A 27,488-nucleotide genomic window follows, 5' to 3' on the forward strand; every position below is an offset into this window, starting at 1 on the left:
GCCTCTCTCGGGGTGAGGACTAGGGGCTGAGGGGCGGCAGCGCGTGCGCAACGTCGTCGAGGTCTCAGAGGGGAGCTTGTCCCGTCTGAGGCGCCGTTCGTTCCGTGAGTGGTGGTGCGAAGAGTGCTGGGGGCGCCGTGATAGCGACGCACCCCGATCCCTTCCCCCCTCCCCCAGTGAGGAGCGAGTCTCCGGCTCTGAGGAGGGGCTGGGACCGCGCCCCCATCTCCTCCCACCCGCCCCGCAGGGGGCTCTGGTAAGTGACTCCCCCGGACCCCCCCCCTCAGGGAACCGCACCCCCTGGTTTTGCCCCCTCCCCTCGGCGGGAGCTGCCCCCTTCTCCTCAGGCTGCTGCTGCATCCTCCCTCCCGGCCTGTGCCCCCCCCGTCTCCCCTTCAGCTCCTGCCCCCCCCCCCCCCGCGCCCGGGCTCATGGGCAGCTGGAGGCAGCGTTGGCTGCACCTGGCCCACGCACCCGTGCGGGCTCAGCCCCTCGTTCCCGTGGCAGACAAGCCTGCAGCTGCCCCATGCGAACAGGGCATCTCGGGGGGCAGCTGCCTAAGCTGGCCCGGGCTGAGCTCCCAGGGCGGGGGTAAAGCACATCGCGGCCAGGGGTGGTTGCTCTGCTGCTTTATTTGCTAAAAGTTGGGCTGGCTCCTTTTACTGCCACTCCACCGAGTTCCTCTTGGCTCCTGCTGCCACCGATTCACGCTTTGGTTGGCACTGCCAGCAGAGGACCACATGGGCCCCAAAGACCTCATTCTCCTCTGGCTCCCCGAGGTGGCCCTTCCAAGTCCAGGTAGAGCCGTGGTGGTGGCGGGAGCCTGCACTGTCTCTGTCCATGTTATACAGATAAACAGAGGCAGGCGTGATCTCTCTCCCTTTTTATCAAACTTCACACAAGCATAATTGCATTGGAGTGAGGTACAGTTGTCTTTCTTCTTCCCCCTCCTTTTATCTGCCATCCAACACCAGCTTGTCACTTGATGGTTTTCTGCTCTCTGGGAAATAGGAACTAGTAGCATAATCAATGTGAATGATGCAAATATGCTTACAGTACACAGATACCTGATCTGCAGGCTCTTGAAGTGCTGTGTAAAGAGATAATCTGCCCTTTCTAATTCGGATAGTCACTTTGAGCTGTTTTTCTTTTTTTAAAGAAACAGCTTCATAAAAAATACAGCAAAAGTTCCTCAGCAGTCCCTAGATTGCCTGTGTTCTTTGAAGAAAGAGAAGATATCTAACAGGTCAATAAAAATAGCTTCTATTCTAAGTTCTTTAGGGCCTGCCATTTTTAGTTATCTAAAGGGCCATGCACACCTCTGGTGCCCAGGGTTTCAGATTTGTCACTTCATTTTTTAAAATTAAAATTTATGGAGCAGTCACTGTAAATTTAGTAAAAGTCAGGGTTTCGTGACTGGTCTGTGATTTTGTTTTTTAAATTAAAAATGCCCTGATAAATGAGAGAACACCAACCACCTATTGCAGCACCCTTGGCCCTGGCATGGAAGCCCTAATCCTAGCCCAGTGAGGAGAGAAGGCCTGAGGGGAATGGAGGTAGGATGAGGCTGGAGAGAGACAGAGAGAGAGCCTGCCCTGCACTTACCAGGGACATGGCGGTGGCTCCTGTGCCCCCAGGGGTTGGGCCAAGCTCCCTGTTCCAAGCCTTGTGACTTGGTGCATGGGGTCCCTGCGCCACTTGCTCTGGTTTGGTCCTGCCTCCCCTTCGTTGTGATCAGGGGAGAGGCAGCAGGGCCAGATTTGAGTAAGTAGTGCTGCAGCATGCCCAGAGTTGGGGGGAGCTGGGCTCAGCTTTGCAGGAGCTACTGCTGTGGGGGTGAGTGTGAGGTGGGCTCCATATCCAACTCCTCCCCCTGGGCCTCCCCTCTGCACCACCCCCCAGGACCCACCCCCATCGAGCCTCATGTGCAGATTGGGGAGGGATAGCTCAGTGGTTTGAGCATTGGCCTGCTAAACTCAGGGTTGTAAGCTCAGTCCTTGAGGTGGCCACTTAGGGATCTGGGGCAAAATCAGTACTTGGTCCTGCTAGTGAAGGGCAGGGGCTGGACTCAATGACCTTTTGGGGGCCTTTCCAGTTTTATGAGATTGGTGTATCTCTCTCTCTCTATTAAACAGAGAAGTCACAGTTTGCATGACTTTCTGCATCCTGCCAAACCTCCAGCCCTATAAATGAGAGAGTGTCTCTAAATGATACCTCTGTCTTTATCTCTGACTTCTAGGGTTATGTTCCAGCCACAGGATTTTTGCTTTTTTGGGTTATATTGCCACTAGAAAACCTCAATGGAAACACTGTCTTAAATTGTTCAAAGAGCTTGTACATTTTATATACATTATATTTTACTTATTGTTTCTTACAATAAACAAGTCAGAGTGCATGGCTCTTGCCCTGAATTTGAGCCATAACATGGAGCTTTTGTGTCTGTCTTAAACTTTACTTTTAATGTAATTTAAGAGAGGTAATTATCTATCTGGATTTTGTCAGGCTGCTTTTGTGGAAACTTCTGCTACAGTGAGAGACCCTAATTGCAAAAGTAGTTAAAAATAGCAAATGTGTGTGTCTATTTTCAACTACTCCACACATCCATTTAATATTTTGGCTCCTGGTAAGTTTCATAATAAGGGGCTCTGCATGTGACTGACAAATGTAGAGGTACCCTCTTTCTCAAAGTGTAAAAGAAAAAGGAACCCCTGATGGGGTGTCTCAGAGTAGGTTTTTTAATTCCTAACATTTTTAGAAGATGAGGAGGATAGATTGGTTGAAGTGCAAAACATTTTCAATACTGCCTAAAATGTGGTTTTTGAGGCATAATATTTGTCAAGTTTCCTTCCCTCTTTTTGAATGCTGTTCAAAAACAGGAAGCCTGACTTGTACCTTTTATTTTGTAACCTTCTTCCTTACAGACTCTCGTTAACTGATGGTGCCCAGTTTAGACAACTAGTCTATCATTTTTTCCTGTCTGATAACTTAGCTATTAAAACTATATAAAATATATTATAAATATTACAAAATAAAATAAAATATAAAAATAAACTTCAGTCTTGATTCTTAATTCCAGCATCTGATGTAGCTGAGCATCAGTTAACTGGTCAGAATTATTGCTTCCATGTTGTATTGTCATTGGTAATGCCAAATGTATTTTTTTCCCTTATTTTCCCCCCCTCCTTTTCTAGTAGCCATGGCAATGACGGGTCCAACACCCTGTTCATCCATGAGTAACCACACCAAGGAGCGAGTTACAATGACAAAAGTGACACTAGAAAACTTCTATAGCAATCTCATAGCACAACATGAAGAACGGGAAATGAGGTAAAAATCCCAGTTGGGAGATGGAAAGTATCTGTGTAGAAGTGAAAGGAAACTAGTGGCATGATTGTTTAAGTCGCGGTCCCATTTGAGCAGGTGCTATCTAGCAAATTATAATCCAAATTTAACTTACCTTAACATTACCTTAGGCCTTGCTAGTAACAACCTTACTTATCTGAGCTTCTCAAATATGCTGACGAGTGAAAATGTTTAGCTAGAGGACATTATTATAAATTAAAAAAAAAATATTTTTCTGATTCCCAATAACTGTTCTTAAATCCATTATTCCTTGCTGAGCAAAAAAAAAAAAAAGCCGTGTTGTTGAGCCTGCTTTGATGAAATCAGTTGAAACGTTTTCTTTTCAAACTTAAAAATAGAGCCCAATAGACACATTGGCAAGATTTAGTATATCTAAGTGGAAACCAATTGTATAGTTAGCTTAGATTCATTTAAGGAGTAAAGCAAGAGGCCAGTCTCTACAAATATTTACTCTTTCAACTGTTGCTCCTTTTGATTTTTATTCCCTTTTAACATTTCTTGTAGTTTTATGAAGTCATGTGGTTTCAGCTTCATTTTGTGTTAGTTTATGATGCAGCCATCTGATAAGGGGAAATTCACTTGTTCAAAGGTGCCAAGCAACTGCTGTAAAGACTGTAATTTAACATTAACTTGACTAACTCGTAGGAGGAGGTCTAATAGGCTTAGAGGGATGATATAATAAATTCCTTAAATATCCTTGGAAACCTTTATTTTCTCTTTTTGGACCAGATTCTCTGAGGTGCTGAGCACCCTAAACTCCCATTGAATTCAGTGTGGTGAGCATGTCACAAGAATAGGCCTTATAACTAGAATTTTCAGACAGGCTTCCTTCCCTTATCTGTAAACGCTTAATGTTGGAAAAAAGTTCAACATTGCTTGGTCCTGCTGCGCTACTGCTGTGGCAATTCACATTTGGTATTTGAGTGGGGTGTTAGGGAGAGATGGTGAGCAAATTGTACTTCGTAGGTGCCTAAACAAGGGGAGAGCAATTTCAGTATAAATGAAACAGAGATGTTGGGCTAAAATGTTATCATATCCCAGCAGTTAGTGACAACTGGAGGCTGGAAAAGGATCTTGCAAAGAATGACTTGCATATTGAACAGCAATTCTTCAGTGCATTTATATAATATGATGCTGAAAAGGTCATCGGGAAGCTCAGAACATCATTAATGTAGGAATTTTTCCTGCAGTGGCCAAAACTAAATCTTAACAACAAATAGATTACATTCCTCGACCAAAAAGAGGAAAAAAAAGTGGAATTAAGGTTGTAAATGTATCAATATTTTAAGGGAGAAAACCATTAATATCAGTGTAGGTACAAATATGGCCACCCCATCTCATAGGTAGCTGAGCATCTCAGACATTAATTAATTTATCCTTTCAACACCTCTAGGTAGGTGGAGAATTGTATTACCCATTTTACAGAAAGGGAACTGAGGTACAGTGAAACTAAGTGACTTGTCTGGTGTCACAGAGGAAGCTAGTGGCAGAGCCAGGAATTGAACTCAGATTTCCTGAATCCCAGTCCAGTTGTAGCCACCAGACTATCCTTGCATAAAATAAGGCATGTGACATTTCAGGCAAACTGGTTTAGATGAGCAAAGTTATAGAGGCAAAGTGGTGAAGTTGGACTTCTATTGGAAAGGTAGGCTAGAGAGACCAGCATCTTTCCATAACTCTAATTCTTCGCACTTCCATATTGAATCCAAATTCCTAGTCCTCTGACTCCTAGTTCTAGACAACACTCCCCCAGGTGTTGAAAGTATGTATGCTTTTTATAGGATTTTTTGAGGAACTAAACATGAATGTTTTTTCGTTGCTTTTTTCTGCCCCCCAGACAGAAGAAGCTAGAAAAAGTGATGGAAGAGGAAGGTTTAAAAGATGAAGAGGTAATGAATACAAAACAAGTCTTTTGGTTAGATAATATAAGTAACCCCATAGTCATACCTTTAGTGATCTCTCTAATTGGTTCAGTATGATCCATGTGGGAACTTCATTATGGAATCTCATAAACTATATGGCTTTCTTTTTAAAACAAACACTAGAAGAGACTCAGGAGGTCCGCACATGCCCGAAAGGAAACAGAGTTTCTTCGGTTAAAGAGAACAAGACTTGGTTTGGAAGATTTTGAGTCCTTAAAAGTAATAGGCAGAGGAGCATTTGGAGAGGTAAGAACAGAGTAACTGATTACTGAATAAAACTGTAGTAGCATTATATGGACTGGAATGCTTTGAAAAGACTTTAAAAGATCAGAACAGTACAATTTGAAGCCAAATGACACAATAATCACTGCTGAATGTTTGTTTAAAGTTTGACATTCAAATACATCTGACTTTGTGTAGTCAGTGCTAGTTTGTATTAAACAAACAAAACCCCACATCTTTGAAAGGACCAAAATGCTAGTGAAATGGGCTTGGTTGGCAACCTTGGAAAGCCCTTCTATCTGTAGAATAGATATAACAGCAGCGGTGTAGGTGTGATGGTGCTATGGTAGTGGGCCTCCATCCTGACCCTGTAGTAATGGTTTTTGGGATGCAGTGATAGCAGAAACTGCACACCAAAGGGCCTCTTATAATGGGTTTTCATGACATAGAAACTTGTCCACTAAATTAGGTTTTGACCATCCAACTCGTTTCATGTCACGGATTGCCAAATGCTGTCAAATGGTATCATCTTTGTTCTGGTGTTTGGTGTCTTAGAGGTAGTAGGCTCTGGTAGAGTGATCTGGTGTCCTAGAGGAGGCAGGCTTTGTATCCTGTTACCATATCATAAGCCAGCTAGTGCTGTTTGTCCTTATAATCTGATTCTGCTTTGCAGACTAGAAGTGAAATATTTGGTTTTAGGGTATGATACCCAGAATACTGTAGAAGAAACCTGGAAAAGTTGAGGTGATAAGGATGTATTTCTGACTCCATATTTTTGCAAAACTTGAAGGTGCGGCTTGTCCAGAAGAAGGACACAGGGCATGTATATGCGATGAAAATACTACGCAAAGCTGACATGCTTGAAAAAGAGCAGGTGATTAATAGTAATTTCAAATAGCAATTCTAGTAGCTCTGCCTCTTTTTAAAATCTTTTTTTCTGCTCCATTGCAAACTCAGATTCCTGGGGGACAAAAGTGGGCCTATATTTAAAAAAACAAAACACTGCAACATATGGTTTAGATTTTGCTAGCTAAAAATTGCTAGAGGTGGGTGGATAGAGTGATTTATTTATTGAGACTTTCCAACCTGCCTTGGATTTAGATACTCAGTTTTCCCTAAACCACTTTGAACATTTCCGCCTTATTGTAACTCTTTCTGGAAGAAATGTGGTTTCTCTTGAGTCTAACTTTTGTGGTCATGAGGAAAAATATAGCTTTCACTTGCTATATTTCTTTATCTATTTTTATCAGTGACTAGTTGTAAATATGTAATAACGTATTAAGTCACATGTTCAAAACCACATTTTAAAAAATGTAATTGTCTCTGCAACCTTGGTTAATTTCTTGATGAAGGTTTCAGTTGTACTGGCTTTTTGCTGTATGGTCAGATATAGCGTGTGACTGAACATTCTGTTTCCATCTGAAAACATGGAGAAGCAAGGTGTAGGAAAATGGCAGTTTTCCTCTAAACAGCAATAGAGGAACACTTGTATTGCAATTGATTATGTTCCTCTTTCTGCATTTTGTGATATTATGTTACCACTTGATACCAAAGATATGTAAGTAAACTCTCAATACAATCTTCAGAGTGCTGGATTCTTGCAAGTCTGATTTCATCCTGATTTAGCTTGTCTAATGGATTTAATTGTAAATATCAGTTGCTTGACCTGCATGAATCCTTCAGACACATTTGCAGGACCTCCAAAGTAGTGGCACTTTTCATATTAATGCCAATCTCTGAATCACTGTATTATATCTTTGATAGCCCTCCTGGGAATATTACAGTCTGAACCAACCAATCCTTCTTTGGCACAGGAGTTCATCTGGGAAGCAATGTTTTTGTAGGCAGTAATTCCTGAATTAACTTTTGTCTTTTAAAGGTATTAGTTTAAAAAATAGCATTGCACTCTTGACCTCTCTGTCTTTACATAGCAATTTTGAAAGTCAGTGCTTGGTGTGTGGGCCTGCATTGATGTGTTTTGAGACCTGGGTTTGACTCCCAATCTCGTTCATGAAATATCCACGTCTCATCTGCTAGATGTTAACTGTTCTGAACTGTAGTTAGTACCCTTTGCATGTTTTAGTTAGTGCTCATAATATAGCAGATATTATTATACAAGATAAACTACTTACTATTTGCGTTATAAGTGCTTCAGATCAAATGTGTATTTTCATCATATCTATAATTAAATCAATATTCTCTTTTCCACGTGAAGGTTAAGGAAGTAACAATATTAGATGTTCAAGTGCTCTGTCTACAGTCCAGATATAAAGCAGGTAGCTGTAAGATAAGCTTCTCCATACTACCCTAGCCACAGCTGCACTTCTGACTTGGAGGGGATCCATTTTTTATAGGTATAGTAGGTGTGTATATATAAACGGTCATCTAGGCTAAAATGGGATTATTTTTCTCCATGAAAACTTGCAGAATAGTTGTATGCAGTGGGTTGAGTTACATGCCATGGTGTTAGACTGGTCTTTTGCTCAAATGGATGAGGACAAAGACATCTCTAGGACCTGATCTTGCAACCATTCACTACCAGACATAGTGCTCACTACTGTCAATAGTCCTACTGAGTGCATTTAATTAGACTAATTGTTGTAGCAGACACTACTTATGGTGGTGTTTCTAGGTCCAAGCCCTTCAATTGCCATTAAAACTAGGGTCATATTGTGAACCCTTTGCTTACATTGGTGAACAGTTACTTACGCAAACATTCCCTTTGCAGTTAGGTCTGCTGATATAACTGTAATTTTTTCGAAGATCCTCAAAACAAAAACGTGTTATACGGTTTACAGTTGAAACCTTTGAACGTGAAGGATCTTCAGAGCTATGTACTGAAGGGTCAGATGGAGTCAGAATCCCAAGGAATTTATTCAGTGGGTACATTCCAAACAAAGCATATGAAAAGAATGGCAGTGATCTTTAGTAAAGTTTTCTGCCTGATCATTCTCAGAAGCATATTTTATAAAGCTGTTGCAGTCTTCAAAGGTTATAATTGCCTAAAAACCTGTCACACTATTTTAATATGTGAAAATATCCAGTGATGAAAGTATTGAAACGTGATGGCATTTCCATTCTTAATGTAGAGACTTGACAGTTGCATATTCAGTCTTTGAATCCCCTCAAGACAGTGTTTGAGTTGTGTGTGAAGATAAATGCATCTAATAAAACATCATAAGCTTAATAATTAATCCTATGCATATATATATATACACTCTAGGTTGGCCATATTCGTGCGGAGCGGGACATTCTAGTGGAGGCAGACAGTTTGTGGGTTGTGAAAATGTTCTATAGCTTTCAAGATAAGTTAAATCTGTACCTTATCATGGAGTTCCTGCCTGGAGGTAATTACCTGAGAGAAAAAGGTCACTTTCATTTTGTTCTGTGGCCTTCTTCTGGCTTTATAACAAATCTTGTCTGTCTTTGTTACCGGTATTTGTACATGTGTAATTGCTTTACAGTGTCGTGTTGGGTCTGATCCTGCAGGGAACTGAGCCATCCCCAATGCCTAGTGACTTCATTGGGGAATGAGGGTGCTTGGCACCTTGCAGAGTCAGGCCCATAGTTACCTGTCTGTGCCATCATGCTTAGGTACAAATGTTTGCAAACTTGACCTAGGGTATGTCTACACTAAGGATTATTCCGATTTTACATAAACCGGTTTTGTAAAACAGATTATATAAAGTCGAGTGCACGCGGCTGCACAAAGCACAATAATTCGGCGGCGTGCGTCCATGTACTGAGGCTAGTGTCGATTTCTGGAGCGCTGCGCTGTGGGTAGCTGTCCCGTAGCTATCCCATAGTTCCCGCAGTCTCCCCCGCCCATTGGAATTCTGGGTTGAGATCCCAATGCATGATGGTGCACAAACGGTGTTGCGGGTGATTCTGGGTAAATGTCGTCACTCATTCCTTCCTCCTTGAAAGCAACAGCAGAGGATCATTTTACGCCCTTTTTCCCTGGATTGCCCTGGCAGATGCCATAGCATGGCAACCATGGAGCCCGTTTTGCCTTTTGTCACTGTCACTGTATGTGTACTGGATGCTACTGACAGAGGCGGTACTGCAGTGCTACACAGCAGCATTCATTTGCCTTTGCAAGGTAGCAGAGATGGTTACCATCCCTATTGTACCGTCTGCCGTGCCATTGTAAATTGGCGATGAGATGATGGTTATCAGTCGTTCTGTACCGTCTGCTGCTGTCATGGGTGCTCCTGGCTGGCCTTCGCTGAGGTCGGCCGGGGGCACAAAGACAAAAATGGGAATGACTCCCCGGGTCATTCCCTCCTTTATGTTTTATCTAAAAATAGTCAGTTCTGCCTAGAATATGGGGCAAGTGTACTAGAGAACCAGAGAGCACAGCCGCTCTGTGTCAGATTCCGCAGAAATGATGAGCTGCATGCCATTCTTGGGGGTGCCCCTGCAACAACCCCACCCGTTGCTTCCCTCCTCCCCCAACCGTCCTAGGCTGCCGTTGCAGTGTCCCCCCATTTGTGTGATGAAGTAATAAAGAATGCAGGAATAAGAAACACTGACTTTTTAGTGAGATAAAATGAGGGGAGGCAGCCTCCTGCTGCTATGATAGTCCAGGCAGTACAGAATCTTTTCTTTAGACATGAAAGGCAGGGGGGTGATGGAGCTCTGATGTACTATCTGCCGGGAATGACCGAGATTCATTCCTATTTTTACCCAGGTGCCCCCGGCCGTCCTCACTGAGGCCAGCCAGAAGCATTCACAGGATGATGAGGACGGCTATCAGTCGTTCTGCACTGTACTGTCTGCCACCGGGGAGGGGAGGGGAGAGGAGAGGATGCTGCTGTTCAGTGCCGCAGCACCGCGTCTACCAGCAGCATGCAGTAAACATACGGTGACATTGAAAAAAGTCAAACGATTTTTTCCCCTTTTCTTCCACGGGTGGAGGGGCAGGGAAGGGGCAGTATATTGACCAGATATACCCTGAATCACCCCGGACAATGTGTTTGACCCTACAAGCATTGGGAGATCAGCCAAGAATGCAAATGCTTTTCGGAGACTGCGGGGACTGTGGGATAGCTGGAGTCCTCAGTACCCCCTCCCTACCTCCATGAGCGTCCGTTTGATTCTTTGGCTTTCCGTTACGCTTGTCACACAGCACTATGCTGTGGACTCTGTATCATAGCCTGGAGAATTTTTTCAAATGCTTTGGCATTTCGTCTTCTGTAACGGAGCTGTGATAGAACAGATTTGTGTCTCCATACAGCGATCAGATCCAGTATTTCCCGTATGGTCCATGTTGGAGCTCTTTTTGGATTTGGGACTGCATCGCTACCCGTGCTGATCAGAGCTCCAGACTGGGCAAACAGGAAATGAAATTCAAAAGTTCGCAGGGCTTTTCCTGTCTACCTGGCCAGTGCATCCGAGTTCAGATCGCTTTCCAGAGCGGTCACAATGGTGCACTGTGGGATACCGCCCGGAGGCCAATACCGTCGATTTGCTGCCACACTAACCCTGGCTACGTCTACACTACAGCATAAAATCGAAATAACTAAAACCGGTTTTATAAAACTGATATTATAAAATCGATTTTATGCGTCCACACTAGGGCACATTAATTCGGTGGTGTGCGTCCATGGTCCGAGGCTAGCGTCGATTTCTGGAGCGGTGCACTGTGGGTAGCTACTGTAAAATGATGAGGCCAATAACTTTGATTTCCGTCCACACTAACCCTAAATCGATATAGTAATATTGATTTTAGCGTTACTCCTCTCGTTGGGGAGGAGTACAGAAATCGATTTTAAGAGCCCTTAAAATCGATTTAAAGTGTGTTGTAGTGTGGACGGGCACAGCGTTAAATCGATTTAACGCTGTTTAAATCGATTTAACTGCGTAGTGTGGACCAGGCCCCTAATCAGACATGGCAATACCGATTTCAGCGCTACTCCTCTCGTTGGGGAGGAGTATAGAAACCGGTTTAAAGAGCCCTTTATAGCGATATAAAGGGCCTCGTTGTGTGGACGGGTGCAGGGTTAAATCGGTTTAACGCTGCTAAATTCGGTTCAAACGCATAGTGTAGACCAGGCCCTAGATGTTCTGTCAAGCCTTATCTTCACAGTCTGACACCTATCCTCTTAGAACCATAACCAGCTTTCAGTTTTCTAACTCTTTTCTTGTAGTTGGTTTGCATCAGAAATAACCTCTTTATTGTCTGCAAAGAAGAGCTTTAAAGATTAACTCTTTAGTGCTGAAACTACTATAGTATACTAACAAGAAAAATATTATACTGAAATCTTGCTGGGTTATACTGAAAACATGATGTGACTATTGAAACCAAGTGATTGACTTCAGACCTGACGTGCAATAATGCAGTCTGTTTTTGTTAAATGTGTTTCTGGCTGCAGAATTGTTATCTAAGGTCCAGATCTTGTGTGGTTGTCCATAACTACCTTTGGTTTGAGAGACGCTTCTAGCAGACAATTCACCTTTTTTTGTTAATTAGATGTTTTATAACTGAGACAGAAACGCTCAGATAGACTGGCATAAAATCAAATGCAGTAGAGGCTTGCTAAATAGCACACAATAGTTTGCATGCTCACAAGACAATCTCTCTTCACTTCTCAGTGACAACTATATAACTGACTGTTGTAGTGAGGCTCTTTTATATCCATTACTTTATAACATTATTTGGTATGTTATCAAGTCTTTAATGAAAATTAAACTAAAATTATAATGAACCAAAGCGCATTTGGCATATCCTTTTAAATTTCATCTACTCACTAATTCACAGACTATGGTATTTCAGTGGGTCTCTTGGTGATTAGTACAAACTAGTTTGGGTCTACTGGATTTCTATACAATTGGATGTCTCAGTACCTGCCACCAGCAAATTCCTGTATGTGGCTTTACATCACTAAACCACATCAAGCTGACAGCCTGTGATCATTCTATTTGTGATGTCACCAAGAGAAGACATTGTCTGGAATCTAGGTTAATTTAAAAATCTAAGATAGCATATATCTTGAATTTACATATCTGTATTGTGCAAGTAACCTGAGGCCTCAAACAAACCGGTAGCCATGGTCCCTGCCCCAAAGAACTGGCATTCTATTGAAGCTTTATTTTCATAATCTAATTGCTAAATTCTTTCAACTGAACAAACTAATGAGCACCAGCAGGCTTGACTGTAGCTGAGTGAAGAACTAATTACACTTCTGTATGCATTTCTTCGGTGTTTGTGAATCCATAATGTAATTGTTTCATAAAAACGGTGTCTAAATTCACTGATATGTAAAATGGATGTCTTATTTAATAGCTTTGGTGACATGTTACTAAGAGGCTAGGGCTTAATTATCAGTTTATATTTACTTCTGCTGTTTGTGGTGGCTGACTTTTTCTAGGTGATATGATGACACTGTTGATGAAAAAAGACACCCTAACAGAAGAAGAGACTCAGTTTTATATTGCGGAGACTGTGTTAGCCATTGACTCCATTCATCAGCTTGGTTTTATCCATCGGGATATCAAGCCAGATAACCTCCTCTTGGATAGTAAGGTACAAATATATTAACCACTGTATGCAGTGTTGTTGTAGCCATGGCGGTCCCAGGATAGGAGAGAAACATCTCACCAACAGAAATTGGTCCAACAAAAGATATTTCCATAAGAACTGGGTGACATTTGGGTTAGCAGCAAATTCATTGGGTAACTTAGAATTCAGAATGCTATAGTAGTGCCATCTATCATTTAGTTATCCTCTGTAAGGGTAAGAAATTTAAGGTTATTTTCCATGGGCCTGATAGAAGTAAAGCTACATCAATCTAACCTTCAGCTGATGGTACTTTATTTACAGAGTGCTTTCTTGTGGCAGTTGTTTGAGCTGTTTTTGGTGGTTGTCAGTGCTGTTTAAAACCATCTTTTGGTTTCATTTCTTCCTCCTTAGTCTAAGACGTTTCCTTTGGGCCTGACATCTGCTTTGCGTGTGCTCACCAAATACTGAGTAGTGTGTTTACACCAAACGTGGGGATGTAGCTGATTCATTAGGCTTCCAGTCTCATTAGCTCTTATCTCTTCTCAAAATCTTTCTCCAGACTGGTCAGGTTTACTTGTATGTATTTATAGTAGGTAGTATCCAGAAAGTTGGTGTGTTTCAATACCTTACTATTGCTAAGCAAAATTGTATGTGTTTTTTCTACTTGCCTTGTCTGGGAGAAATTTGCTGACAAGAAGTATTTACCTACTTCTGTTAATTCCAAAATATAATTAAGTGCTCTGATTGGAGCAGGCCTTTACAGAGTCATGCAAGTTTAAGATATAATATTCCATTTTTAGGCTCACATTGAAAGTTGTTGCTGCCTTGCACTCTGGATAAGACAAATTCAAGCACTGGGCAGAGTAACACTTTTTTTAATTTGTGGAATATCCTGTATCTTATCGTGTCCACCCACAACTCATCCACTTTCTGACAGAGGATTAGACAGCTTCTTTGTTCTTACCTGGAGTGGTCATTGCCTCATCCCATTCAGTATTCTCCCTCAAGGGACTATGGGGCAGATCCTGCAAGGGGAAGTGTCTTCAGTCCCTGTTGAAGTAAACAGGTATTGGGAACATTACTGGAAATTGAATCACATCCACTGTGTGGCGGTGCAGAAAATTATCCCTAGGTTTGTTCAATATCTCATTCCAGTTGTAGGCTAGAGCAAGATCATAAATATGCTTAGTGTTTTGTCATATGAAATAAATGAGTAAATAACTCTTCTTTGGGTGGATGTCTTGAATTTCTTCTGCGTTTTGGGTCTCTGCATCTCTAGGGCCATGTGAAACTCTCCGATTTTGGTCTCTGCACCGGGCTGAAGAAGGCTCACCGAACGGAGTTCTACAGGAACTTGAACCACAGTCTTCCAAGTGATTTCAGTAAGTTCTCTGTCGTCGGTACCAGCACGTATATCCTCTCTATGGGAACTTTGTTAGAAATTCCAAAGGTGACTGATTTCAACACAATGGTGGAAAGCTGCTGTTAGGGATCTAATGAACCCTGCATATGTGGAGGGTTTGGGGATGAAACGGTGGATGGTATATGTGGCACACTAGTCCCTATTAAACTGCAGGTTGCCTCTTGCACTTTCTGCACTGTGTACTTCCTTTCTTATTTTTGCTACTTACCAAGATCTTTATGTAAATATAAGTGTTTACCTTTCCAATAAGCTTGCTCCTTCCTTCAAGTCTCATATTATCCTTTCCTTGCTGTACTACATTATAGGCCCATTGCATGTACTAAAGGACTGCTTGCAGATCGCATGCTAGCAGTGCACAAGACTAACATGGCAAACCCTGCTATAGCACATGTGGAGGCATGGAGATAGTTTAACTCTTGGGAATGCACGTCCCCAGAATCTAAGTCTTTAAAATTTTCACAGGACGAGCGGGAGCATGGCACCAGAACGATAGGAGATTGCAGACTCTCCTGAAGCTAGGTTCTTAGCAGGAAACAGAAAACTTTGTACTCTTCAGTTTCTAGTCAGTTTCCCTCTGCAGCAACACCAGTGTAAATGCTTCTGTGCTCTTCCTTCATATATTACTTGAAAAAGAGGAGGCCAGTCACTTTCTCTTGGCTGTTTCTCTGTGATGAGGATGTGTGATTGGTAAAGAGGCTTTTGATATATTCACCCCAGTGCTTTTAAAAGAAACAGTTCCTCCTGATCAGAGGCTTTGAGATCCCAATTAACTAACATTTATGATTAGTAGTCAGTGTCTTGGCTATCTCAAAATAGTTTTATTCAGATGATTGATACCACCGTGAGTCCATTTCCTGGTGAACAGGAGTACACATTACAAAAACCACCTACACAGTTAGTACTAACTGACCCTTTACTGGCAGTCTGTCTACAGCTCAGAGGGAACACCCCTCTAGCCTTTACAGATGGTCCCTTCAAATCAAGTTTGAGGCATGATAAGAGGGCAGTGTTGGGAAGCTGGCACTGCTGCTGCTTCTACTTTACCTGCTCTGTGGATAGAGAGGACATCAGTTTCCAGGGCTCTGAATCTGAGAACTTCTTCACTGAACTGAATTTGCAGAGAAGAGATGGATACAAAGGAAATGCTGATTTATATTATCCCTCCTGTTCCTGTATTGCACTGTAGCTTGAGTGCTTGCACTGTAAAATACCATAAACGTGACCATACCTGACATGTCTGTCATCGGAGATAAGGTTTTACTAAGCATTTAAGGCCCAAGTTCCCAATCTAGGCTTTTTACTAGTTGTGCTTATGCTATGTGACTGACTAAAAGACCCTCAAACATCAATGTTTTTATTTTACCTTCAGCAAAAAAAAAAGAGAAGCATATACCATGTGTAAATAGATTTGTTTGGAACTTTACAGAGAGTAGAGGTTGGATTATGATCTTTTACATCATTTTAAAGCTGAGCTAACTCCATTGGATTTATTCCAGATTTAGATGGATGTAACTGAGATCAGAATCTAATCCTTTAAATGTAGCCATCTTGAAGTGAGTATTTTGTTCCTTGAGTTATAAACTTCTGAAAACATGGATGTCTAATGGAAGTAGTGCTCAGAATGCTGCGGTGTCTAGTGCTGGCAGATTGTCAGATGGCAGGGTCTGGAAGCTGCTAATGAGCTAGAAGTAACTTAGCCCCACTTGAAGTTATGCATAGAGGGGTAATTTATCTTGGATAGAAAGTGGAAAAGAAAAGAGAAATGAGCAGTCCTGATGCCTGTGTGTTCTGGTCCTCTTTAGCTTTCCAGAACATGAATTCCAAAAGGAAAGCAGAAACGTGGAAGAGAAACAGACGTCAGTTGGTGAGTGCAGTCCTTCTGTCTACAAATGCTCACGGGTGAGCTCTGAGATGCGAGTGGGTTGGCTGTTTGATATTTAAAATTACCAGCATTTACGCTGGGGCACTTTTCAAAACTCTCAGAACACTTCTCTGAAGTGCTGTGAAAGATCTGTACAGTTGAGCTTTAAAAAAGAAATAACCCATTTGTCCATCTATAAAATTCTGGTGACTTTTACACTTAAGATAGAGAACCAGCATGGTGTGATGCTTTTTCTGGTGTAATAATGGCTAAAACTAGCCAAGTTCTTAGCTACTTCCAATGTAATATTGCCTCTGGGGAGACTTGTAGCCCATACCCAGACTGTGATGCCTCAAGAGAAATGGACAAAGCAGATGGAGGTGCATAGTGGTGATTTTACCATGCAGATTTCATAAACAATAACATCTGCCAAAGTCTAGCTGGATCTGGCAGAGAAACTGTGATTAGATTTGCATCTATCGCATGTTACTTGGCAGTGTTAATGCTAGAGATGAACATGAGCCAAGTCTCTAGTGTGAACTAGGGCCATGCTACAATTTGTATTGCAGTTATTGATCACTGTCTAGCCTTGTTGTATCCTTAGGGGATGGAGGAACAGCTTCCTACAAAGACTTTTAAACAGTATTATTTATCTCTTCCTTAATCTCACTTAAAATGTTTCTAAAAGTCTATCTTCTCTAAAAATAGAGCTGCAGCATTTAAATAGGTTTTATTCCCTTCTCCTACAATGGTGTATTATCACTGCTGTCACTATAATGGTATCTTGATAACTTTGTTTTCTTTAAAATAAGATCCCACATGCTATCTTTTAGTTTGAATAAGCTGTCTGTGAGGGTTCTGTTCAAGCCCTGTGGTCCTGCGAAGATTTCTCAGTCACTTGTCAGTCAGACGGGATCTCTCTCAAAATGTGTAACTGAAGCCATTCAATTTCAGGCCTTTTCCACTGTGGGAACTCCAGATTACATCGCTCCTGAAGTCTTCATGCAGACAGGTTACAACAAGCTTTGTGATTGGTGGTCACTTGGGGTCATCATGTATGAGATGTTAATTGGTAAGAAACAAACAATGCACAAACTAAAATATATGTTAAATTCGTATTTACATAATAGCAGAATCAAAGTTCACTTTTTCATGGCTTTGTTTACCTTTGTTGGCACACCTTCTCACTTAGTGCCCATTTTCATGTTAAGCAATTTTCTCCAGTTTGCTGTTCACCTGCATTTTTTTTAAACTTCTGTCTTTTAACCCAAATGGAGTTATTGCTGTTTTGTTCCCCAGTGGCTTCAAATTAGTTAAATTTAAGCTTCTGCAATGAAGTAGAGAGTAATTTGTGACTACCAGAGTGTATTTTCTCTTTCAGGTTATCCCCCTTTCTGTTCTGAGACCCCTCAAGAAACCTATAAGAAAGTAATGAACTGGAAAGAGACTCTGACCTTCCCCCCGGAAGTTCCAATCTCTGAGAAAGCAAAGGATCTTATTCTGAGGTACCAGTCAGTCAATTACTGCAGCTGACCAAGCTTGTCATGTGGTGCCACTTGTTACATGTCATGAATTTTCTCATCCTACAAACTGTATGAAACACCTCTCTTACAACTTGCCTAATGAAACAGCTGTGCTTCAAAGTTTAAGGGGATACATTTGTCACACTTATGTATTGACTAGGAAGATCACTAATCAAATGTCTTCTCATCAAATTCATGGTGGTTCACTGTCATTTAAATTGGGAGCCCTTAAAGAGCTGCATTAATGGAGGTTCTTGTAAAATCTTATGTTTGGGAACACCTCATCTCATAGCTTTTTTGCCTCCTACATGTCTTTGTCCCCCATTTCCTGTGCCTCTGAATTCTTCAGAAATTGAATCTCCACTTGAAGGAAACACAGAATGAGAATGTTGAGTTGTGTTAACTGGCTGTATGGACTCTTTTTGTTTATATTGGCAAGGGATGTCCTTGAAATAGGCTTACGCTTGTTAGGAGAGCAGGTTAGAATTGCTGTCTTTCCATCCCATGGATTTGAAATGCTTCTCAGGAGTGCTCTAAATTCCTTTTGGAATTGAATAGTTTATCCAAACAAACTCCTATCTGAAATAAGCTTACCCACTTTGCTTCCACATAACAGCCTTAAGGCAGATATGTATTAACTCCCCATCAGCCTTTGTTTTCCACAAGAAGGAATCACCAATCCAGAAACATTTCATCTGTCTGAACCAAGGCAAACATACACGTTAAAACTCAGACTCAGTTCAGGGAATAAATTCCCTACAAACCATCTTGGAAGTGGCTCAAAATGTTTTCCAGACCCACTGTTGTAACACAACAGGCAAGTAAGTGTGTCTGATGCCGTTTGTGTGTAGAGTTTGATTTATAAACATATTCCGTGCACACTGAGCTGGGCTTGGGAAAGAGAATATGCAATCATTTTGCTCTTCAGCCTTAACTATGTACATAATGTTTCTGATAGGTTTTTAATCTGGTCTCAATACAGTACGTATTTCCTAGTGAAATATACATGCTTTGTGTGTACTGTTGCCCTCTGCTGGTCCTGGATGAACGGGCATATTCTTGAATGTAAATTCCCTATATTCTATCACAGCCTTAGCATTCCTTAGCAGTGTGTGTGTGTGTGTGTGTGTGTGTGTGTGTGTGTGTTACTTTTAAAGTAAGAGCTCTTATCATTATCCTTCAGTTACAGTTTTTTACATGTAAATACTAGCTTCAGTTTAAAATGACTCTGTCTCTAAATGTAATGCTTCGCTATTTTCATGCTTCCTTTCACAGATTTTGCTGTGAATGGGAGCACAGAATTGGTGCACCTGGTGTCGAAGAAATCAAGGGTAACCCCTTCTTTGAAGGGGTTGACTGGGAGCATATCAGGTAGGACATTGCCAGACACTTCAGCATCCTTCCAGAAAGCTAGTCCTTGTTTCATTTTCCAGTCCAGTGGTCTAATTACATTAGACTACTAGGTTTGTCAGAAGTGCTGCTACACTAAAAACTTGCCTGTGATGGTAAAATGAGCAGCTCTGACTTGAATATGCAGGGAACCAGGCCTGTGCTATAACCGGGCCTGCATGGCTGTGGTGAAGTGCAGATCCTGATTCAAACTTCTCTGAGGTTCAAACATATCCAGGTCAAGGCTTTTGTTTGGAGTCCCTATAGAAATGGAATGTATTCGTTGCTTGCCTTAAAACCTAATATTGAGAGTGTTGCTCTTGGCAGAGAGAGACCTGCTGCAATATCAATAGAAATTAAAAGCATTGATGACACCTCAAACTTCGATGAATTTCCAGAATCGGATATCCTTAAACCAACAGGTAAATATCTCCCCTTCTTGTCACTATTTTACATATAATGATAATGCAGAGTTTACTTCAACAGGAATCCTACAAGTCTGTCTTGATAGCAAGTTCGGGATAAGAATCCTTAATCATCTAATACTTAGGGGGAATTCTGAATGGTAACTTTTACAAACTGTGGTTCCAATTCTGCAAGTCCTTCACGCACGGAACTTCTGTTGACATCGCAGGGCAGCAAGGGACTCTGTATTTTGATGCAATATCTAGATGTAAGGAGATTTGAGGGCAGTTTCAGATGTAAACCCACAAACTAAAGTGAAACTCAAACTTTCTCCCTCCTTGTCTTCCTCACTTGACTAGTGTAATACGTTCGGTGGTAGCATTAAAGCCAAAAATACCTCATGGAAGTGCCATTGATAGCCTTACCTGAGTGTTTCATATAAATGTGTTTATAAAGAAAATAAGACCATGATGGTTCCTCTGGTGTTACGCATGACTGCCATGGAAATGTATAGTTGGATGTGACAGTGCTTCTCAAGGCACATTTGTGAGACCTAATATGTGTAATTTTATAACATTCTCCAGTGTCGTGGCAAAAATGGCTCTGCTTTAATCAACGAATGGCTATTCCACCATGTGTTTTATAGTGACAGCTTTTATGTCAAAGGCTGTTTGAGCATTCAATAGCATGTGGATTTTTTAACACACCATAGACTGTAACGACTCCCTTTTTTCTAGAACTGAAGAATAAAACTGGGAAACAGAATTTTCCCAACCAGAAGTTATATAATATCTTTAAAACTAAAAGACTGTGTCCAGTGTCCTATATAATGAGTACAGTTTAATATCTGAAGAAGCTAACACTTGTGTCACTTTATCTTCCAGTAGCCACAAGTAACCATCCAGAGACTGACTACAAGAACAAAGACTGGGTCTTCATCAATTACACCTACAAACGATTTGAGGGGCTGACAGCCCGAGGGGCAATCCCATCCTATATGAAAGCAGGAAAGTAGTAAACTGTGACCTAAGACTATTTCTGAACCTTGGATCTTGTTTCTCTGTACTGGGTTTATGCCCTTAAAACAACTTACCTGAGGGCTATGAACTCTTGGAAAAGTTTTTCAGGACACAATATATTACACACCATTGTTATTTACTTGGATTTGTTTCTTCCGCTCCATTGAAAACTTCCACGAAACTCTATCACCTCTGATGCAGGCAGATGTGTTTTTGCTGCTTCGGGAGCAAGCCTGTCTCTATTTCCACATTAAATTCCTTGCTAGACTGTTCAGTCCAGTAGAGGAGGAGAGAGAGAAGAGCATCTTTACTTTCTAACATCACAAAGCATATGGTATTTACAAAATATTTCACCAGTCCTGCAATGAGTGATATACTCAGTCTGCCAGTTCTGCCAGCACTGTTTTCCTAATGGCTAAGAACTGTAGCGCACAGGAAATAAAGCAATAATTAAAGCTTGAGATAGACAAAGCTGTCCAGTAAATTATCTAGTAGATGAACAAAACTTGTATTGCCTTAACCGTAGTTTGTAGTGCTATTTTTTTATAACTGAGAAGCCTCTTTAATAGCGTTTTTCAGCTCAATCAGTAGCGTCAAGTTGTGGTGCACTTTACTTTTGGTACTAAGACAATGACCCTCAAGCCATTTAAATATTTTTCTAAATTAAAAAATTGTGTAACACTTCGCTTTTTCTGAGCAGAGACAGGAGAAAACAGGCCACGCATCCTGGTAGAACTTACTCCATGGAAGCTAACAGTTTCCAACTGTTGTATCGAAGAACCTCCACGCAAACAAATGGCTATTGTAGATTATTAGTAAACTAGCCAAGAACAGGAGTTGACCGAGAAAAGGAGTGGGTGGAGGTGGGGGCATAGGAAGGGGAGGGAGGGAAATCCATTTATCCTGATTGCTGATGGACCTCCTATGTATAATAGGACAGGACATGGGGTTTTCTGTTCTTGTTGCTGCCATCTCTTGGCTGCTTATAAAATCTGCCAGCCTTGATCTGTTTCAAAGATGATAGTGCTAACTTGCTAGTGGCATGGGGTAGTGTCAAGCTGGAAGATATGGCAAAAAGGTGTGAAATTCTGCCTAGGGCTCCTCTACAAATCCTTATTCACAGTGGCCTTCTCATCCTCTACTTAGTATTTCAAAGTTCCTCTCAGTCCCATGGCTAAGACATCTGTACCCAGAGTCTTCCAAGGGGGTCTGAAAATTCTGGTACATGGGTCCTGCCATGTCTCTCTTTGACTAATTATTGCCTAATGTAGCTTATGAAAGTGTATTCCTTTATAATCAGGATGCTCTCCATGAGAGCCCCAAAGTGCCTTCCCTTGCCTGAGCACCTCTAGGAGCTGGATCAAACTAATTTGGAGGATTCTTTCTCAGATGAGCTCTTGATAATTCCTTTCCGTGTGCAAGAACACCACTTAGCTACAAAATAGGCACAATCAGTGCATTCCTAGTGGCATGTGAAACGAATAGATACACTCCCCCTTGTGGTGCTAGTCTTTAGTGTGTCACTAGATTTTAAATTAACAAGATTTTTAACAAGTGCATATCAGTTTGAGCAGTTTAAATTCCTGCTACATTATATTTTTGGTGCTGAACACTAAAAATACCTAACATCTAAAAACGACTGTTTGTTTTTTAAAAGCTAGATCAGTGTGTCAAGATGACCTCGTGGCTATGGTTTGGATTTAGCCCTAGCTTTCTAGACTAAGAAAGGGAAGAATCTGAGATTGTAATGTAGTAATTTTTTTAATGGCTGCATTAGGGAATATTCCATTAAATGTCTTTTGGATTAAAGTGTCACAGAGGAAATGTTGAATGAAGGATTAATTTGCGTGCAAATACTGTACATAACAGGCTGATTAAGATTGTGGGTGACAACTTGTTAACATCCTCTCCCTAAATGCCATAGCTATGAGACTGTCCAGAAACCCTGAATCTGTGCTGTTGTATTTCTGTGGAGTAGGAATTGGTTCAGTGCTTTGTGGTAACAGTTTAAATGCCAAATTCTGCCAATCCTAAATTCAAGAGCAGTTTTTACTCTGACGACAGTGATCTTTTGGCCCATGGGATTATTCATAGGACTACTTAAGCAAAGTAAAATAAAGATCAGGGTCTTTATTTGCTAGCCAGCAAAGCATCCTTTTATACTACTTATAGTTTTTTTTAAATCAAGGACTGATTATTACATTTTAGATGTGGGTGACAGAGCAATTTTACCACATCTGAAAATGTTGTTTTATAAGTCATTGGAAAGTTAAAAGCTCTTGGTCATTTTTAACTATTAAATTGTTTTACAATTCTTGCTTTATTAAAATGTGAAGATCAAAACCCTTTTGAAGCTGTTACAGTTTCGGAGTAAAAGGTTTTGAGACAGCAGCTGCATTGTTAACCCTTTAATAAAAGGGATTGGTGTTTTTACAAATACCAAAGAACAAGGGAGAGAACTATACAATTATAGCTTGTAGGGGTTGGCTGTGAAAGTCTATGAGCAATACCTTGTTACGGAAATTTCTAGTGCACATGTGATTTCTGAATGCCTTTTGACCCCACACTCAGATTGTACAGTTGGGTGTTGTATATTATCGTCCTTGAGTTAAAAAGTGAAGATCTTCAAAGGCACAAGTGGCTCTGAAGAACCTAACTTCTGTCAACTTTGAATGGGAATTAAGTGCCTTTGAAAATCTCCCCCTGAATGTGAAACTTATCAGTCCTTCCTTCTAAGTGACAATTTTTCCTTTACAACAGATGCGTCATAAGTCTGCCTTTTCCTACAGGTATTTTTTATCAACACTAGAAAAACAGTACTGTGTAATATTTCCAGGATCCACACTTCACTGCTGTCAGAATAAGATTTTTATACTTTTTTTCTAGATATGCTAGCCAAACATTTTTAGTAAGTTAACAAGTTACCAGCCTTGTGTGTGTGTTCTCATTAGCTGATAAATGGAGGTAATTAGGAATGCCTTGTGGTTTACTGTTTAAAGCTGCAAACAGATGAAGGTAGCAAGGAGTGGATCTGGTTCTTTCTAGCTAGACCTGCAGGAGAAACTAATTCCAATCTTAAACTTCCGAATGGATGTGACTGTAAATTATGCTGCCAGTTCCTCTCTTCATATTATTATGCCTAGCACAAAGCTGCACTTAGGTGTCACTTACTATCACTGTGCCCTGACTCTGCCTTAAACTGTCAGTTGAAAAAGCGTTCTGTAAATACATGATGCTATTACTAAATCACATTGTCACATTTGGCAGACTTGTTCTGTCTGATGTTGGGGTCTCAGCACAGGGAAACCCAACTTATTTTTATGGAATGATCTTTGTTCTGCTGAGCTGTGTAAATAAATCCTCTTCCATCAATGTAGTTTTGCTTCTGTGTTTTGTTTTTTACAAAGGGGAATGTCTCTTGCTGATATTTACACTTTTTTATATGTAAAATAGCAATTACTTTTGAGAGTAGGGTCCTTCAGCTAGACACATTGGCTTAGATATTGACTTTGGCAATTTTAGCCCCTTGGAGTACAACAGTTATGGATTTGATGATGGAAGTGTTGTGGTTTTTTTTTTTAAAAATAGACTGAGGATTGTTCCTTATGTGCATTCTACTTTTGCCCAAATGAATAAGATGTTGCAGGTGAAAGAAATATGGTCTCTTCTCATAGTCAAATGTTCTGAAAAAGAACATACCTGTGTCTTTAGAGTGCCATAAATGTGAATTGCCCTGGATAGACAGACAGCAGCATCTGCTCTGTCGCTAAAGGCTGCAATCGTGTGATACATCACTGAACTCAGCTTACTAACTTCATCTTGGCTGTTTGCAACAGCTGGCTGTATCTATGAGGCATAACAGCGCAAGGGATTATAATAAAACCCCGGTACTAGGCTGATGGGAAGACAAAGGTCATGACTGAGATCATGGGGAGGGATAGCTCAGTGGTTTGAGCATTGGCCTTCTAAACCCAGGGTTGTAAGTTCAATCCTTGAGGGGGCCATTTAGGCAACTGGGGCAAAAATCTGTCTGGGGATGGGTCCTGCTCTGAGCAGGGGGTTGGACTAGATGACCTCCTGAGGTCCCTTCCAACCTTGATATTCTATGTAGTTGTATGATGGGGGGTACAAACCCAACACGGGGTTAAGAGATTATTTGGGTTTTAGCCACTCCCTCACCCCTGCAGCAAATGCTCCATCTGCTGGAGGAATTGAGACAGGGAATTAGCTTGTTTGGTGGTAGAGCTGGAGGTGAGAAGAGCTGCACCCCACAGCTCCAGCAGTGCAGAGCAGAGGAAGCCTAAGGCTCTGACACAACTGCCCAAGGAGCCCTCCCTGAGGGAAGAGAGGACGCACCCAGAGATAACCGGCGAGGGAAGTATCCTGTGGACCTTGGACATTGGTAACCCTCTCTTACTGTGATTTGGGTTTCTCCCTGAGGGGAAAGTCTTGGACTAAGATGATGCAGGGGTGAGGAGGAAACGAGAGGAAGAAGCCCAGGGAGGACCCCCTTAAGCAGCCTTGGTTGCCAGACCACTGGTAGCCCGAAGGGCCCTGGGTTGAAGCCCAGTGGACTGGGAAGGCTTGGGCTCTCCCCACAACCCCCTTGGCAGTCAAGAGTTGTGACTGTGAGCACTAGGCCATGCTTCCCAACCAGACCCTGAGTGAGAATTGTTATAAGCTGCTTTGGTGAAGAACATGATGTTCTTGATTTGTTAAGGTTCTGGGCCAGATCTCCAGCTGGTGTAAATCAGAATACTTCTGCTGATTTCAATGGAGCTATGTCAGTTCACACCAGCTGAGGATGTGGCCCATTATTTCTGTAAGGGGAAAGTGTAGGGTTTATAGTTGCTGTAGGGTGGGGCTGGGGCTCAAGAAGGAGAGAAGTGGTTAGGTGTAAAAAAAGGGTTATGTTTGGGGAGGCGGGAATGCAGAGTGGAGACAGGAATAGGCAAATAAACGGCTTACTATTTTACAAGGGGTGAGGGATGACATGATGGAGGCTTTAGGAGTGAAGATTACACTCATTTCCTATGACACTGTGGCATGCCACAGCCAGCTGGAAATTCAGACCCCAACACACAATGTTTGCCCAGTCTGCTTTTGAGCACAGGCTCAGACTTGCCAAAGCACACAGCCCTGGGCCAATATCTGATCATCACTTACATCTATAATTCCACTTAATAGGGTTTGGGATTCCTAAAGCTCTGTTTGTTTACAAATGCTGTAACCCCAGCTCAAGTTGCAATAAGCTAGAATGCAGTAGATGGGTGAATGGTTACTGGATTTAACTTAGAATTGTGCTTTACGTTCTTTTAATTTTTTTACAAATTATCTAGGACTTAAAATACCTTCTTAGACCATGAGGGCCATGCAGAGTGGTTACTAAATGATGACAAATATTCTCTGCTCTTACTGGATCTAATTAAAGATGGCTTCAGGGCCACATTTGCCTGTTTAATTGTACAAATCACTCCTAGTCCCAGAAACCTGATCGCATTTATCAAGGGGTAGCAGTAATGTTGGTCTCTTATCCAGGCCACTTTGCCACTTACTAAAATTACCGAGTGGTAAAATTAAACTCTAACACTTTAAAAAACAAAACAAAAAAAAAAGTTCCCTTGAGGCAGACTTGCTGTGACTCTTGCTTCGTTGTGGAAGCTTCTATAATTGCTATCAACTTGATAAGCAGCTGCTAGTTCTTTAGCCTAGGAAGCTATAAATGGGCCTGTCTGTGACTCCGTAAGATCACCCACCATGTCAGAGCATGGACGGAATTCAGGTCATCTGCCTCCCAATCCAGTGTCTCTTCCAGTGGGCTGATACGTGCCCCTATCCAGGGCTGAGAGCTGACTCAATGTACTTTGAGATCCTCAGCTAGAAGATGCTATAGAAACAAGGACTGTTCAGAAAGCCTTTTGTAGCTCAAGGTTTGAGTCAGAAGGTGGTCCTGGTTTCACCTTAAGTTCTAAGGCACTCTTAAGAATGAATGAACATACATTCCCTCCCCCCGCCCATCCCGAATTAAAAAGAAAATTCAATGAATCGGATTCAGGCAGGCTGTATTTATGAAACTCATGGGGCTTTTGTTTTACACTGACAGAAATTACTGCTCACGAAGATGAAGAACCTCAAGCATTGTTTACGCTTCCCCACACAGCCAACAGCCTTTAGCGCTAGCCTCCACCTTACCCAGCCAGAGGGATCTTGGGCAATGGCTGATGATTATGCCAAATGGTTATAGTCTTGCACACAAGAGACAGCCAACAGCACTGACCAAAACCGGGAATGACACTGCTGAAGGGTGAGTAAAATCTGTCAATCCATTGTAATAACTCCCTTTCTAGATTCTGCAGTAACCTTAGTTTTCCCCCCAGGCTACATTTACAGCAAAAGAACAGCTGTAGCCATATCGAGTGTTGCTACCTGTCTAGATCTAGTAGTATTTTAAAACTTTTTAGTGGTAACCACAGGCTGGCACGACACCTCCAAAACACTTGACAATGGTTAAACAACTCCCTGCTCTCGTACTCTCCAAGTGCTTTGTGTACAGTGTCCAGCACAATGGTGTGTTGATCCCAGTATGGAGCCTATAGGGTCTGTCCTAAGTAAATTATCCCAGGGATCAGTGGTAACCCCTGAAATGTGTGCAGAGATGACCTTTTGCATGTGAATCTAACCCTTGCTGTATGTATAGGGAAGGAGCTGCCCCTGTTATAGGATGTGAGGGCTGGGTCTTCGGTTCTATTCCTACAGAGCTGGAGGGTCAAGGGCAATCAGGACTGCAGCTCTTGTTTGTTAGACTTTGCCACATCCCAGGAAGGCACCTAGGGCTAGAAAAAAGGGTGTACAGTGTT

At 41.7% G+C, this 27,488-nt stretch overlaps 1 protein-coding gene across 3 annotated transcripts; it reads left to right on the forward strand.

Annotated features, from left to right (window-relative positions):
- STK38 (serine/threonine kinase 38) lies at positions 1–26,922 on the forward strand. Of its 3 annotated transcripts, XM_050956278.1 has the most exons (15): positions 1–256; positions 3,192–3,327; positions 5,201–5,252; positions 5,409–5,531; positions 6,298–6,381; positions 8,731–8,854; positions 12,881–13,035; positions 14,291–14,393; positions 16,237–16,298; positions 17,250–17,367; positions 17,677–17,800; positions 19,094–19,189; positions 19,535–19,629; positions 20,497–20,616; positions 26,732–26,922. In XM_050956278.1, the coding sequence occupies exons 2-15, from the start codon at positions 3,197–3,199 to the stop codon at positions 26,803–26,805; spliced, it is 1,461 nt and encodes a 486-aa protein (XP_050812235.1). In that variant the 5' UTR covers positions 1–256; positions 3,192–3,196; the 3' UTR covers positions 26,806–26,922. The 3 variants fall into 3 exon arrangements, with proteins under 3 accessions (XP_050812235.1, XP_050812233.1, XP_050812234.1); XM_050956276.1 differs by lacking the exon at positions 26,732–26,922 and having other exon boundaries at positions 3–256; positions 20,497–24,007; XM_050956277.1 differs by lacking the exon at positions 26,732–26,922 and having other exon boundaries at positions 3–256; positions 3,195–3,327; positions 20,497–24,007.
- Positions 26,923–27,488: the final 566 nt, after the last annotated feature.

The sequence above is a fragment of the Gopherus flavomarginatus genome, chromosome 5, assembly GCF_025201925.1.
Source record: "Gopherus flavomarginatus isolate rGopFla2 chromosome 5, rGopFla2.mat.asm, whole genome shotgun sequence".
NCBI lineage: Eukaryota > Metazoa > Chordata > Testudines > Testudinidae > Gopherus > Gopherus flavomarginatus.